The 13,988-nt window shown below is 33.3% G+C and overlaps 1 protein-coding gene across 2 annotated transcripts in view; it reads left to right on the plus strand.

The window, feature by feature from the left end:
- LOC123561862 (extended synaptotagmin-2-like) overlaps window positions 1-13,988 on the plus strand; it is a 52,447-nt gene that overhangs the window by 16,243 nt on the left and 22,216 nt on the right. For both annotated transcript variants that reach the window (XM_045354524.2, XM_045354526.2), the window contains exons 4-14: window positions 489-565; window positions 1,051-1,117; window positions 1,795-1,884; window positions 3,110-3,165; window positions 4,062-4,182; window positions 4,861-4,960; window positions 5,584-5,654; window positions 6,194-6,279; window positions 7,414-7,462; window positions 8,214-8,303; window positions 13,687-13,785. In XM_045354524.2, the coding sequence (XP_045210459.2) occupies window positions 489-565; window positions 1,051-1,117; window positions 1,795-1,884; window positions 3,110-3,165; window positions 4,062-4,182; window positions 4,861-4,960; window positions 5,584-5,654; window positions 6,194-6,279; window positions 7,414-7,462; window positions 8,214-8,303; window positions 13,687-13,785 (906 nt within the window). The remainder of the gene's footprint in view (window positions 1-488; window positions 566-1,050; window positions 1,118-1,794; window positions 1,885-3,109; window positions 3,166-4,061; window positions 4,183-4,860; window positions 4,961-5,583; window positions 5,655-6,193; window positions 6,280-7,413; window positions 7,463-8,213; window positions 8,304-13,686; window positions 13,786-13,988) is intronic.

Consider the following 13,988-nt stretch of genomic DNA (forward strand, 5'->3'; position numbering starts at 1 on the left):
TTTGCAAGATGTTGTAAGTTAGGCTCTGATTGGTTAGCGAAAGGGTCGTCAGAACGAGGCAATGAATAGGTCGTTCTCAGATCCTATGCGTAGCGTAATAGGATATGTACTTTAGTCAGATTGATCTACATCTATGAATAATATTAGATAACAGATTTTCTTAAACTTTCGTGTGAATTTAAAAAAGAAACTTGTAACAGTTATGATGGGTTGCTTAAAGGGTATTGGGATGTTTCCACAAAGAAGGGTTCAAGGGGCCTGCCCCTGTCATTTGGGGAAAATGAAAATCCTGACAAGTCCATTCTAGGGGAAAGCGTATGATTTGAAAAAACATTCCTGAGGGAAAGACACCTGTAAATGGTCCTTGCTACAGAAATACAAAAAAGCCATGGCCAGGTAGTTGATAAAGAATGGATGAGTACTACCAGGAGGTGGAGCATATGGATATAATATTTTCTTTCCATTTACTGAGAAACTATTTATTTCAGCCTCCAAGAATAGGTGGTGTAAAAGTATACACAGAAAAAGTGAAGAGAGATGAGATTTACATGGATCTTGATTTAATGTAGGTATCTTTTTAAACACTTCTAATTTCTGTGTTAGTCAACCACTCTCACACCATCTTTCCTCCATACAGCTGATTTTGAAAATTGATTTTGTTTTCCTTTTATCACCTGAATTATTTTTCCTTTTATCACTTGATTTTTCCCTTTTATCACCTGAATCATATTCTTAAGTGCCAGGCATCAGGCAAAATGGCAGTTGGTGGCAATTATCTATTCTTTAACTAGCTTGCTGCTTACCAAGCAGTTGCACAGGGCCACAATGTATATATTTAAATATTGGGCAGTAGACACTTGCTTTATACCTATGAAATTGCTGAAGGTGCTCAGTTTAAAATGCACGTACATTTTTCCCTTAGATTTTTAAAATGAAAAATCGAATTTTGAATCAGAGTTTTCCTTCGATATGATTCTTTTTTTGTTCTGGAAACTTTGACTTGTTTATTGTAACTTCTCATAAATGTTAACTTTGTTTCTATGATTACAGATATAGTAGTGATTGTGAGATTGAAGTGAAGGTAAAGGGAGTGACAGCTGGAATCAAAGATTTACAGGTAAATTACAGTTAATTGTGTATGCAGTCTCTGAAATTCGTTCATTGTTAATGTCAGTAACTGAAAAAATGAAACAATTTCTAGCACAATAAGCAGTTTACTTCTAGGATATTACGAGAGAAAAATATTTAAAGATGACAGCTTCCTGAATTTAACTTGATTGGTTTTGATCAGTGTTGAAAAGGGCAGCAGAAGCATACATTCATGCAATAGTAAATTCTACTCGAACTATTTTCTTATTAAATATAGGAATGTATCATGCAAGTAGTATTTTGGTAAAGTATTAAGTTGATGATACATTTTAAAAACTTAAATGGTGCAGTAGTGACTAAAATCTTCATTCATTCCTGAATTACAGAACTTTGCTGGTTCTACCCAGGGGCTCACCCAAGCTTGAAATGATAACTTGAAGTGCACCTGGGGTCTTCTTCCATTGATTCTAATTTTGATGATTTTGATGGTGTAAATCCCAAACATTTTTCAGCTTCACGGCATTGTACTTACAATATTTAATCCTTTGTATTTCAGTTTCATGGCACCATACATGTGATATTTGAACCTTTGTATTTCCATTTCATGGCACTTTACGTAAATCTTTGTATTTCAATGTCATGGCATTCTGTGTAAATCTTTGTATTTCAGCATCATGGCACTCTACGTAAATCTTTATATTTCAGCTTCATGGTACCGTACGTGTGATATTTAAACCTTTGATTAATAAGGTTCCTTTCTTTGGCGGTCTCAGTGTCTTCTTTATGAATAATCCGGTATGTATTTTACATGTAGAATGATTTTTTATTTCAGAAAAAGTAATAGATAAAAAATTTTGACATGGTTATATGCATGGTTTTATTACGGTTATATACACTTTTTATGCCCCCGAAGGGAGGCATATTAGTTTTCAACTGTCCGTCTGTTCGTTTGTTCGTTCGTTGTCACAACATTAACTTTTTGCATGAAGGCACTTTACTCGCGAACCACTGCACCCAGAACCTTCAAACTTCACATGCTGATAGTACTTATTGAGTATACCACCCCTACTGACTTTGGGGTCACCAGGTCAAAGGTCAAGGTCACAGGGGCCAACGTTAACTTTTTGCATGAAGGCACTTTACTTGCGAACCACTGCACCCAGGACCTTCAAACTTCACATGCTGATAGTACTTATTGAGTACACCACCCTTACTGACTTTAAGGTCACCAGGTCAAAGGTCAAGGTCACAGGGGCCAACATTAACTTTTTGCATGAAGGCACTTTACTCGCGAACCACTGCACCCAGGACCTTCAAATTTCACATGCTGATAGTACTTATTGAGTACACCACTCCTACTGACTTTGGGATCACCAGGTCAAAGGTCAAGGTCACAGAGGTCAATGTTAATTTTTTGCATGAAGGCACTTTACTCGCAAACCACTTCACCCAGGACCTTCAAACTTTACATGCTGATAGTACATATTGAGTACACCACCCCTACTGACTTTGGGGTCACCAGGTCAAAGGTCAAGGTCACAGGGGCCAATGTTAAGTTTTTGCATGAAGGCACTTTACTCGCGAACCACTTCACCCAGGACCTTCAAACTTCATATGCTGATAGTACTTATTGAGTACACCACCCCTACTGACTTTAAGGTCACCAGGTCAAAGGTCAAGGTGCTGCAGGGGCATTTGTCACCATTAGTGACAGCTCTTGTTTGTATAGTAACGTATATGTTTTATGATATATCTAAAGATGGGACCTAAACGGATCATTTATTGACATAAATATTCAAAAATATTTTTGTTTATCACATTTAGTAAAAAGCAGACAATTCTGCACACAAGCTCATACCATCGGGGGTTCGCAGAATTCTTGTTATGTAATATTATTTATTTACACATAATTTGGTTTGTCTCTCAAAGTTATTGTTTATTAATTCTAAATGTTCGAATATATATTCTTTCAAATGCTTCATGTATTAATTTGAACAACAATTACTTACTTTTTTTTCAGTCAATTGACTTCAATTTGACAAGTCTTGCAAATGCTCTGGATCTGCCAGGATTAAAGTAAGTACACAATCAAATAAAGGTCAAACCAATAGAAAGTTTAACTCAATATGGAGAGCGCTGATTCTTGGGTGGGCCATATGTGCTCCGTGACGATTCGATAAAAGACATTGTGTCTGAAATAATTCGTTCTTCACCTCTGATTCATGTGGGGAAGTTGGCAGTTACTTGCAGTGAACAGGTTTATACTGGTACAGAATGCAGGAACACTGGTTAGGTTAACTGCCCGCCATTACATAACTGAAATACTATTGAAAAATGGTGTTAAACCCAACACAAACAAACCAAAAGGAATACAAATGAGGTTTACCGTTTAAGCCACTTGTTCTGTAGGTTTTAGGGAAAACTTATTTTATCACACTTCGGTGGAGTTTTTTGAAAATACCATTCATGACTTATTTGAGAAGGGACTTGTGTGACCCAGGTGGGAATTGAACTCTGGATAATGCAGTTCTAGTAAAAAGATGAAGCCAGGGGTTGTGATTTTAAACTAACATTCCTCCAACTAAAATTCCCCCTACTTATAAGTGCTGACGGTTTAGAAAAAGAATCTTGTGCATGGGTTCTTTACTCCTGGCACGCTTAAGATTCATGGGAGCTTCTGGAATTTGAGCATCTTAGTAACCATGCAGTTAATTGTCATACAAAAGGTACTGACATTCTTCTGTAGGAGTCATCCATTTTGGTAACTGGTGGCAACTAAAAAGCTACAGATACAGATACACACACTTTAGTGGTAGTTGAACTTGTAACCTCCATACTCCACTGCCAATGCATCATGAACAGTAATATGGTTCCCTGCAAGTTTCTTTGCTTAATCTCTGTATGACTTGACATTTTACACTAAACAACATGAATTTATTATTAAAACACTTATTTTATACTTTTTTTTTCAGTGATATGTTACAGACGATTATACAGGAGAACATTGCAAACATTATGGTGTTGCCAAACAGAATTGTTGTCCAGACAGCACAGGGTCTAGAAGTCAGCAAACTCCGTTATCCTCAGCCAGATGTAAGATTTTAGCATAATACTATTATAATTCTGATTTAGATATATTTGTTACATTGTTAATATTGTATTCCTGATATATATTGCAAAAAATTACTGAAATGAGGAAATTGAGAAAACAGTTATGTTACCACAGTGTACAAGTATATTGTGACATAATTTACTTAAATGTGTAATTCAGATTGGGGTCACTGCTATTTTGACCTCAGCCATGTGCTACAACTTCACATGAAAATGGCTTTGTTTTTCCTACGGCTCTTTAAATTATGCTATTTTCTTGTGTAAAATTCCAAGTGGAAAGTTTTGAGCTAGTGAGACCCTAGTTAGTAGTTTGAAACTTTGTATTTTTAGAAGAAAATGAATTTATCACACAAAATGCAGCCAGTGCTTATTACTGTACATATGAATTGTGAATGTTTTAAAATATTTGCATATCTACACATATTGAAATCTCAAAATACCTTTCAGTTTCTCGTTCAATAGGGTACTTTGATAATGCAGATAAAGGATGTGGTAAAAGCAAAAGAATGCACATTTTCTGGATAATGTCTGCTAAATTCAATAAACAGAGCATCAAACTTAGAATAGAATAAAAAGCTTTTTGTTTGATACTTTATACATGTATATAACCATTGATTAATAGAGACTGCTAGTTACCTGATATATAATGTTGTATCATAGGGTGTACTGAGGATATATGTTGTGGAGGCCAAGGATCTTGTCAAGGCTGATCTGAGTGTTTTAGGCAAAGGCAAATCTGATCCGTACTCTGTTGTTAGAGGTAAGTTGTAATTGCCTTTCAAAATTAAACCAACATCTAATGTTCATACATAAATGGGTCAGTACTTTCTTAAACCCTTGGCCTGCTGGTGGCAAATGAATGTTTAGAAAGGGTGACTGCTTGTCACAAAAGAAATACCACAAAATTAATGCATTTTTACATAGAACTGACTTGTATACTGTAGTCCTGGCCTTTACAGTCAACAGTGATTGCAAGTATTTTCTATTCTGTTGTTTTCATTTTTGTTTTTCAAAATAGGATTTTAAATAAACTGGCACCCTTTCCCTTTATTTTGTAGTTTTACGTTTGGCTTTGATTTAATTGAAGCATAATTAATCATAGCTCTCAGGTCAAAGATTTGCTGGCTATGATCAAGTACCAGCTGGGAAAGTTCTGCTTTAGATAGCTTTGACATAAATTTATACTTACATTTGAACAAGAATAAAGCTAAAGACAATAACTGAAAAATGTAACCTTGGAATTTATATCTGATGTCATGTAATAAAACAGTTATTGAATGGCTTGCTGGTTGGTAATCGAAACATTAGCCTTTGGACCTATGGTAAATAGGTTAGACTGTTGAAAGGCAAGCCATTGAGTAAATGTATAATATTGTTTTGCAGTTGGAGCTATGAAGTTCAAGACACATGTGATAAATAATACAGTAATTCCACAGTGGAATAGAGTGTTTGAGGTAAGATTATAGCTAATGCTGGAGGTGTATTCAAACTTTAACATTGATGTCATTCACAAAGTATGTAAGGGGAGCGGTGGTGTAATGGTTTAGTTGTCTGCCGCTCAGCCTGGAGGTAGTGGGTTTGAGCATTACTGGGGTCGCAACAGTGCCTTCTCATATGATGCCAGTACTGGTTTTTCCAAGAAGCAGACTCGAGAGTTATTCAAGTAAGCGCCAAGCTTTCACCACAATTGAACTAAAATATGTTGGTATAAACGTGCTAAAGTACTTAAACAGTTGATTGTATTATATATCCAATTAACTTTATCATGAATAAGGGGATAATTGTTCATTATTTATACTGTTAAGACCTAATAAAGTAATTTGTTAATGTGTGAGACAACTCTATGTGCTCTCATATAAGTATTTTATGGGGGAAAAAAAGGGAAATGGCTGTCTTTAAGACTGCACTCGTGTTTATCTTTGAAATGCTTTCTGTACAGGTAAGATTACTTCTTGTTTTCTGCATATTTATATTTAATATGGAATATTTTTAGACTATCATAGATGAGAAAGATGGACAATTTATGGATGTAGAAGTGAGAGATGAGGATCCAGGCAGCAAAGATGATAAGTTAGGAAAGTAAGTATAACAAAATGAATATACTCACATGTTAAGTAATGGTGAAGAGCACCCAATTTTGTTGACATTTTAAAATAACATTTAATCAACATTTACATGGTAAAATGGTAAATGTTTGTGACATTTAAATCTAAGTGTAGTATATAACAGTACTTTAGCAATATATCATGGTCAGTAAACCTAACCAGAGTTTCTGGATTCTTTATCAATATTAACCTGTTCCCTACATATAACTGACAACCTCCTCACATGAATAAGAGTTTTATATCAATACCCTTAGACTCATTTTCTTCAATCAGTCATAAGAAAGAATATATGCCTTGATAATATTCGAACCTATGACAAATGTTGGAAGTCTTTTGTCTTGCCTATTGGATAAACTGGGCAGTGTCTTATATACAGTGTAGCATTTATGCATTGTCTATATTGTAGCATAAATTTATGCAACAGTCATAATGTAATATTTTATTTATGCATTATGAATGTTGTAATATGATTTTTATAAAATGTTATATATTTTGTGTTATATTATGTTGATGCAACATTTATAATGTAGTACGATATTTATGCAACGTATACAATGTAATATGATATTTGTGCAACATTTATATTGTAACATAATTATGCGATGCCACATTTATATTGTTATATACTCATTTCAAAACTTCCATTGAAACCTGAAACATCAGCATTTTTCCATATCGTCGTTCAAATTTCATATCGGGGTATGTGACGTCATTTGTGACGTAAGTTTCAAGTAAGCTGTCGCGTTTAAAAATTCTATAATGACGATATTTTCAATTTCACACAGGCTTAAAAACAAATTTGAATCATTTATATAATAATTATAAGTGTAGATGTGTATGTAATAAAAAGATTATTAGATTAGCATCAAGAAATATGCACTCTTTTCTTTCGCGAAATGATATTGCGCTCCTGAAGTCGTGAAATATTTCCACTGCAGAACTCTTGCATATTTCTCAATGCAAATCTAACAACCTATTATTATATGATATTTATGAAACATATTATAATGTATTGTAGATATGACATTCCTGCAACATTTATATTATATGATATTTATGCAGTATTTTATATTGATATATAGTATGCAACATTTATATTGTATTACAGTGTTTCTATTGAACTGTCTCCAGTGGCGGAAAAGGGACTTATAGACAATGTGAGATTTTTGTTGTTTTATTCTTTAACAAAAATGAAAGGTGTGTCATTGTTATTGATACAGAACTGTTAATAAAGTAATTCAGTTTGATTCTACAACACTCCTGTAAAGATAAAAAAATAAATAAAAGTTTATACAACAGCTATTTATATGTATGATCTATGTTTTGTTTTTCTGTAAAAAGACTTGAGTATTTTTTGAACAACTGATGTGTGTGAATGAATGTCTTACAAATAGGTTACTCTGTCTTCAGAACATTTGACCGTGAAATATATGAGCAGTTTCCAGATGATAAAATGGCTGCTTGCCTGAAATTTTTCTTACTGCATGTGTCTGATTAATGTAGCCTCACATTGTTGAAGAAACTATCCATGTACATGCAAAGAGTCTAATGTCTAATTTAATATGACATTTTGGAATTATAATTTATCACAAATCACAATCTTGCAGAATTCTAGAAATGCAATGAAAGGGCCTGTGTGGCCAAGTAGTTAAGGTCGCTGACTAAATCACATGGCCTTATTTTGGATGAGAGCCTTGGTTTGAGCGTCAGGAGAGGAAATCATCCTGCTGGTTCGTGGAAGGTGGGTGGCTCTACCAGTGTGCATGCCCGTGTCTAGAATAATTCACATAGAGATACCTGGAATCTTCCACTGCCACTAACAGCTGGAAAGTTGCCTTAAAATAAAAATTGTTGTGACTTCAAACTTATAACACAACAGAAATGCAACATCTTCTGTTGTTATTACAGTGGTTACCATTGGAGAATGTGAAATCAGGGAAGCTGCATCTGAAACTCGTATGGTTGTACCTGTCCAAAAATCCACAAATGTTAAATAAGGTATGTATTTGTATCATGACATTATTTTGTACTTGACAATTTCTCACAAGTCACTGTCAATGCTTTGCTTTTCTAAATAAAATTTGCAGATTTTTTTTTGAACAATGAAATCTTTGTTGAAACATGAAGTGCCCTGAAAATTAAGTTTTGTAGACACATCAAAGGGATAACTTCCAAGGCCACTTAATTGTATAAAAACCTGTAAGTCTTCTGTCTAAACATATAAGGATTGAAAATAGTAACCTAAAAAGGTAGTAAAAATCTACTACTAGGTTCAAAGTTATAAAATAGAGCTTTGAGTGCGGTCTGTGAATTCCAGTTTCTCATTGGTTGATTCTGAGCTCAGACCTCAAGTTGACTAATGATAAGACTGCATTCTTAAAGTCAGACTGGTGGCCAAACTAATTTTTATAACCTTCAACCCTGCTTGTCTTGTAAGGTCAAACAGTTGCCTCAGTCAAGATGAGAAATTCCAATAAGACCTTGTTAATGTCTAAGTACTTTCTAAAGCCTGGCTGCAAAGGTATAAAACTTAGTTTGGAGCTCAGTCGCAGAATGCAACCTTGCCATTGGTCAATGTCAGTACAGCCTTGCCATTGCTGAATTACAATGCAACCTTTGCTATTTGTCAAGTTCAATGCAGCCTTGCTGTTGATCAGTTTCAATGCAGCCATGCATTGGTCAAATTCAATGCAGCCTAGCCATTACTGATTTACATGTATGTTGCAGGGTACAATATTGACAGTGTAAAATTTTTACAAATATCTGATCAACAGCTGTTTGATATTGGAGAAATTTGTGTACTTTATCTGCAGTACTCCCTTTTGTCAGATTTTTATGAAAGTCTTTAAGTTATAATATTCTGTGACTTATGAACACTAAAGCACTACATAATTATGCAGAATTTTTTTGACAAACAGAGATAATAGTGTATTTAATTTATATGATATTTTGTACATTAATTTATAATATTACTGAATGATTACAAGCATGCAAACTTTGAGACCTACTTATTCTGAAACAAAATATTCTACCTCTTTTATGAAAGGCATGCTATTAGTTATATGCCTCACAACAATAATGTGTAGCATTTTTTTCAGTAAAATGACATTTCTATGGCACTTTAGTTTTATATTAGGATAACCAGAGATGTCCTATCTATGAATTTATATACATGCATTGATGTTGTCACTAATATAGCTGTAGAAAAGACTATTTTTAATCAGATGGGTATTTTTGAACATACTTAGGATATGATCTAAATCTAAAAGTTGAAACTAGAGAGGTTCAGATTTCAGTATGATTGAACAAAGACGTATACTAAATGCTAGAAATTTCCTTTGTGCTAATGATCTGCATAATGTAGATACCCATGTATAATACGCACCCCTGATTTTTGCCTAAGATCCTGGGGAAAAAATTTAGTCAATTTCGGGGTAGATTGAAAAGGAAATATATATACATGTATATTTATTGTTAAGGAAAAATAATCCACTTTAATCTATTATGGAACGTAATGGCCATCTTAGTTTTTAGCCTAGACAGTTAGGACGGAGAGTAGTTTCCCTCTACCATAATGGTGAAAATTGTAAACAAACTTGTTTTGAAGTTGTAAAATAATTTATTCCTGTGTATATTACGAACCCACTATTAGAGGGTGGTCCCGGGGATAAAAAAAACTGCGCATTATACATGGGTATCTGCAGTAAACTTACTTTAAAAAAAAAATCAGTTTCTGTCCATGTTGGATGAATAGTGTCTGAAATCCCACCCACTTTATGGTATAAATATGTGTAAAAAATTCTACTCCAGTCACAACTTTGGTAGGTGTATTTTTTCAATATGGTTATGATGATACATTTGTGATAAATTTTTTTGTCTGTTTGGGGATGCTAAGATATTAGTTGTACTATTAAGATCATTGAACAGCTTTTGGCTATATAGATATCTAATGATAAATATTTTCTTGTCGACTATTTTAGATTGTACGTAAGTCTGTGTACTGCAGTGAAAAGATTAAAAACCTTGCTGTATTGTTCATGTTTTCAATAAAAGGATAAGATTATTTCCTGGATAAAATACCATCTTTGTCAAAAAAAACTTTTAAAAAGAAGTCTAGTTTGCTTGTCTTTTTCTCTTTAATGAGTTTCGTTTTTGGTATAAAAATTTTCTTGAAATTTGTTTGAATAAGAAAATAATGTGTATTATTATGTATAAATATCTTTATGTCTCAGCTTTCTGTGTTGTCATATGCCAAAAGAAAGAAAACGTGAACAATATGTTTTCTGATTAATTACTAGCTTTCTTAACACTGTGTGGTTAAATTATGCTGATTAACCATAGAGTATTTTATGCTAAGGGTTTAGCTTTTATATGATTTATACCCTGTAGCCGAGATTATGTATTCTGCTAGTTTCATCACTGAGATATTGTAGTACTTCACAGGCAGCCAACCAATTATATTTACCTTTATGATAGCTTATTTTCCTACACCATCATCGTACGAGTATAAGACGCACATTTTTTACCGAGATTCTGGTCAGGAAGGACCGATGCGACTTATACACGGATATAGAACAAGATCACATTTTTTCCCTGGCTCAAAAAATTAAGAAAATCAATCTTTGTTTACACTGCATACCTTTACATTGAAGAGAATTCAAGGGGAGTAACTACCTATGACTCGGGCATAGCTAACAGCCAGTATCGGGACCCGGCGTCTTAAATTAATTTTGTATAAAATGTAAAATTAAGAGCTCAAGTAAAAACTTTTAAATTAGATAAATAAATGCTGTTTTTCATTAAAATATATTTTACAATGCATTTCTGTAACTCATCATAAAGTTTTTAACAAAACCTGTGTAAAACTTTCCCAACATATTTTCCCACATTTTGCAATAAAATGCTTGAAACCACATATCAAGTAGCCCAGAAATCAATACTCTAGTCTTCAAACTTAATTTTGATAGTTGTCTATAATCCCCTTGTTTATCGAGAAATTCACACCCGAGGTATTAATTATCTTGCCACCTTCATTCTAAATCTGCAAACAATTAACCATTTAATCATACCCGGAGGCAAACATGTGCATGCAAAATTTTAGACTGATCCAATAACATCATGAGAGCCACTGATCCGTAGTGTTGAAAACAATATGCAAACCAGTCTTAAAATTACGTCATTTTACCGCCAGTTGCCAAAGTATACTTTCGTTTTCGCTGGCCTCAGTATTTATTGAGCGATCGGAGGATGCGGCAGTTTGGTGCTTGCACCAAATTCAGATAAGTGAATTTTTTTTAAATAAATTGCAATTCATACTACCCTAAGGATTTTGCAAGTTTATAAAATAGATTGACATTCCTTTTGTGATATTGCAATTTTGCTTTATTTAACACAAGAAGAATTTCCAGTTTAAATACATGTAGTTTTAATCTAAATATGGACAATCCAGAGCAAGAGATTCCCTTTTTTCTGCTACCAATACACAGGTATAAGCATTTTTCAAGAAATCCGTTGATAATTTTTTTCTCTGCGTCTTATACACAAGTGCGACCTATACTCGTACGATTACGGTATATTCAGAAATCATAGAACAATAATTAAAAGTAAATAGGTTATCTGATTCTTTTTCCTCATTTTTTCACTTGACCAAAACTATGGATTAGTCAATCTTCTTTGGAGATGACCATAGACTGAAGTCAACTACCGCGGCCTCAGAATTTGAAGATGATGGTTTAAAGAATAGGCCATTTCAACCACTATAAATGATTATAACATAAAGTAGGCAATTGAAGTTATAATTCATTATTTAGGACAAATTTGGAAATGTTTCAAATAAGAATTCTTGAATTTCTTCCATGGTTGACAGCCAGTTTTGTTTTTAAGAATGTAAGTTGTAAAGTTTTATGCAAAAAGGAATTGCACATGGTAGGGGCATGCTGATAGTGTGTATTTCAAGAGTTGGTAACTGTGTCGTTGTGTTTTGTTATGACATGGCAGAGGAGCTGTTTGCATGGAACTGTTTTGTTTCATTGCATGTAGATCTGGTATGAAGGTGACTGAAGGTTAGATATTTGCTGTGAAGATTTGAAAAAAAATGTAGTGGGAATTTTGACAGGTTTAATGCAACTAAATTTTCAAGGTTATGTATTAATGCCTAGATTTTATAAAATAGAGTTATGTCCCTGGTGAGAAATAGTATAAATATTCTCAAATTGTTTTAACTACTAAGTAATCTAAGTAAGGTCTGTGCATTACACATTATGCTGAAGTTTGAAAGCCATTGGTAAAATAGTGTTGTTGAGTGTTCTTCTTTTCTCAAAAATGTGGTTTTAATGAAGGGGTGGTCTCCCTTAAGATGCCTGTTCAATTTGGAGGGAGTGTATACAGAAGTGTTGAGGAGTTTGACTGACTCTTCAGTTTAAGAAGGGGCATTAATTGATAAACATAAAGAGCTTACTGTTTTATTTAATTCAGTCATTGGTTTTTTATGCTGTGGTATATAGTGCTATTTTGAATAGGTTTCTGTTGAAGAAAGGTGTAATGATTAGATATTATAACTGAGAAATACTACTTTTGATGATTTCATCTTTAATCTTTAAGGGAAACTTTGATTTTTTTTCATCATTAATGTTTACTTTTTTGCACTTTAAGTAAATCTTCTTTTCCATCCACCTTACTCCACTAATTATAAACCTGTCTTTATAACAAAAAGTAACATTTTTACTAATTTGTCAACTCCATTTTATAGATAATTTTCCTTTTCTATCAATTTTACATAATTCTACTATATGAACATTATTCATTGACAAGTAGTCATTTTTTTTTTTTATTTCTAGACTAATATTTCTGAACATTCTTTTTACACGATTTTATATTACCAAATACTGAAATTTTGACGTACATGTAGTCATTTATCCAAACAATAGTTAACTGTATAAATAGTTATCCAAAACATAGTCATGTACTGGTCACTTTTTAGGAAAAAGTACATATTTGGGTACTGAAAATATGCCCACAGTTATTTAAAAAGCACAAGTATATGAGTTATTTTTAGAACTGCATCGGTTTGATGTAAATTATATTGCAAAACTAGTTCCTAGGTTTAGTTACTAAAGAAATTAGGTGCTGTTATACTGTATTTATAAACAAGTAGCTTATTTTTTTGTTCACTCGTTCATTGTTTTAGTATATTTAGTTAAAAAGCTATTTTTATGTGTCTTAAATGTATGTGCAGAAAGTAATTAGTTAAATTTTGATGTCCTTAATAACTTCACTGTTTCACATTATTATTAAGTATTTGATGTAACATCAGTAAAACTATTATGCCGTTCAGGATGTTTTTGATAAATAAGTATTTATATTTAGCTTATGTATATTTCAGCAAATAGCATCCAATAGAGTGGACAACAAGAAGAAGGACACTGACGACCTGTCATCATGTATACTGATGGTGAACGTGGACTCCGCACGGGAATTACCGGTATGTATCGTTTGTTTACAGGGTCTACAAAAAATTACTGGTATTATGGTATAATAACTGTAAAAATGGTCGGATTTCAACCCTGAGTAGATGCTAAATTGCTAACTGCGGATGGAATTTGATGGATGTTGATTAAACTTGGTCAGGAGCATTATAGACTAATGTCGGAGCTAAAAATAGAATACCGTAAAAAAATTCTTCTT

Source organism: Mercenaria mercenaria, chromosome 10 (genome assembly GCF_021730395.1).
Source record: "Mercenaria mercenaria strain notata chromosome 10, MADL_Memer_1, whole genome shotgun sequence".
Taxonomy (NCBI): Eukaryota; Metazoa; Mollusca; class Bivalvia; order Venerida; family Veneridae; genus Mercenaria; species Mercenaria mercenaria.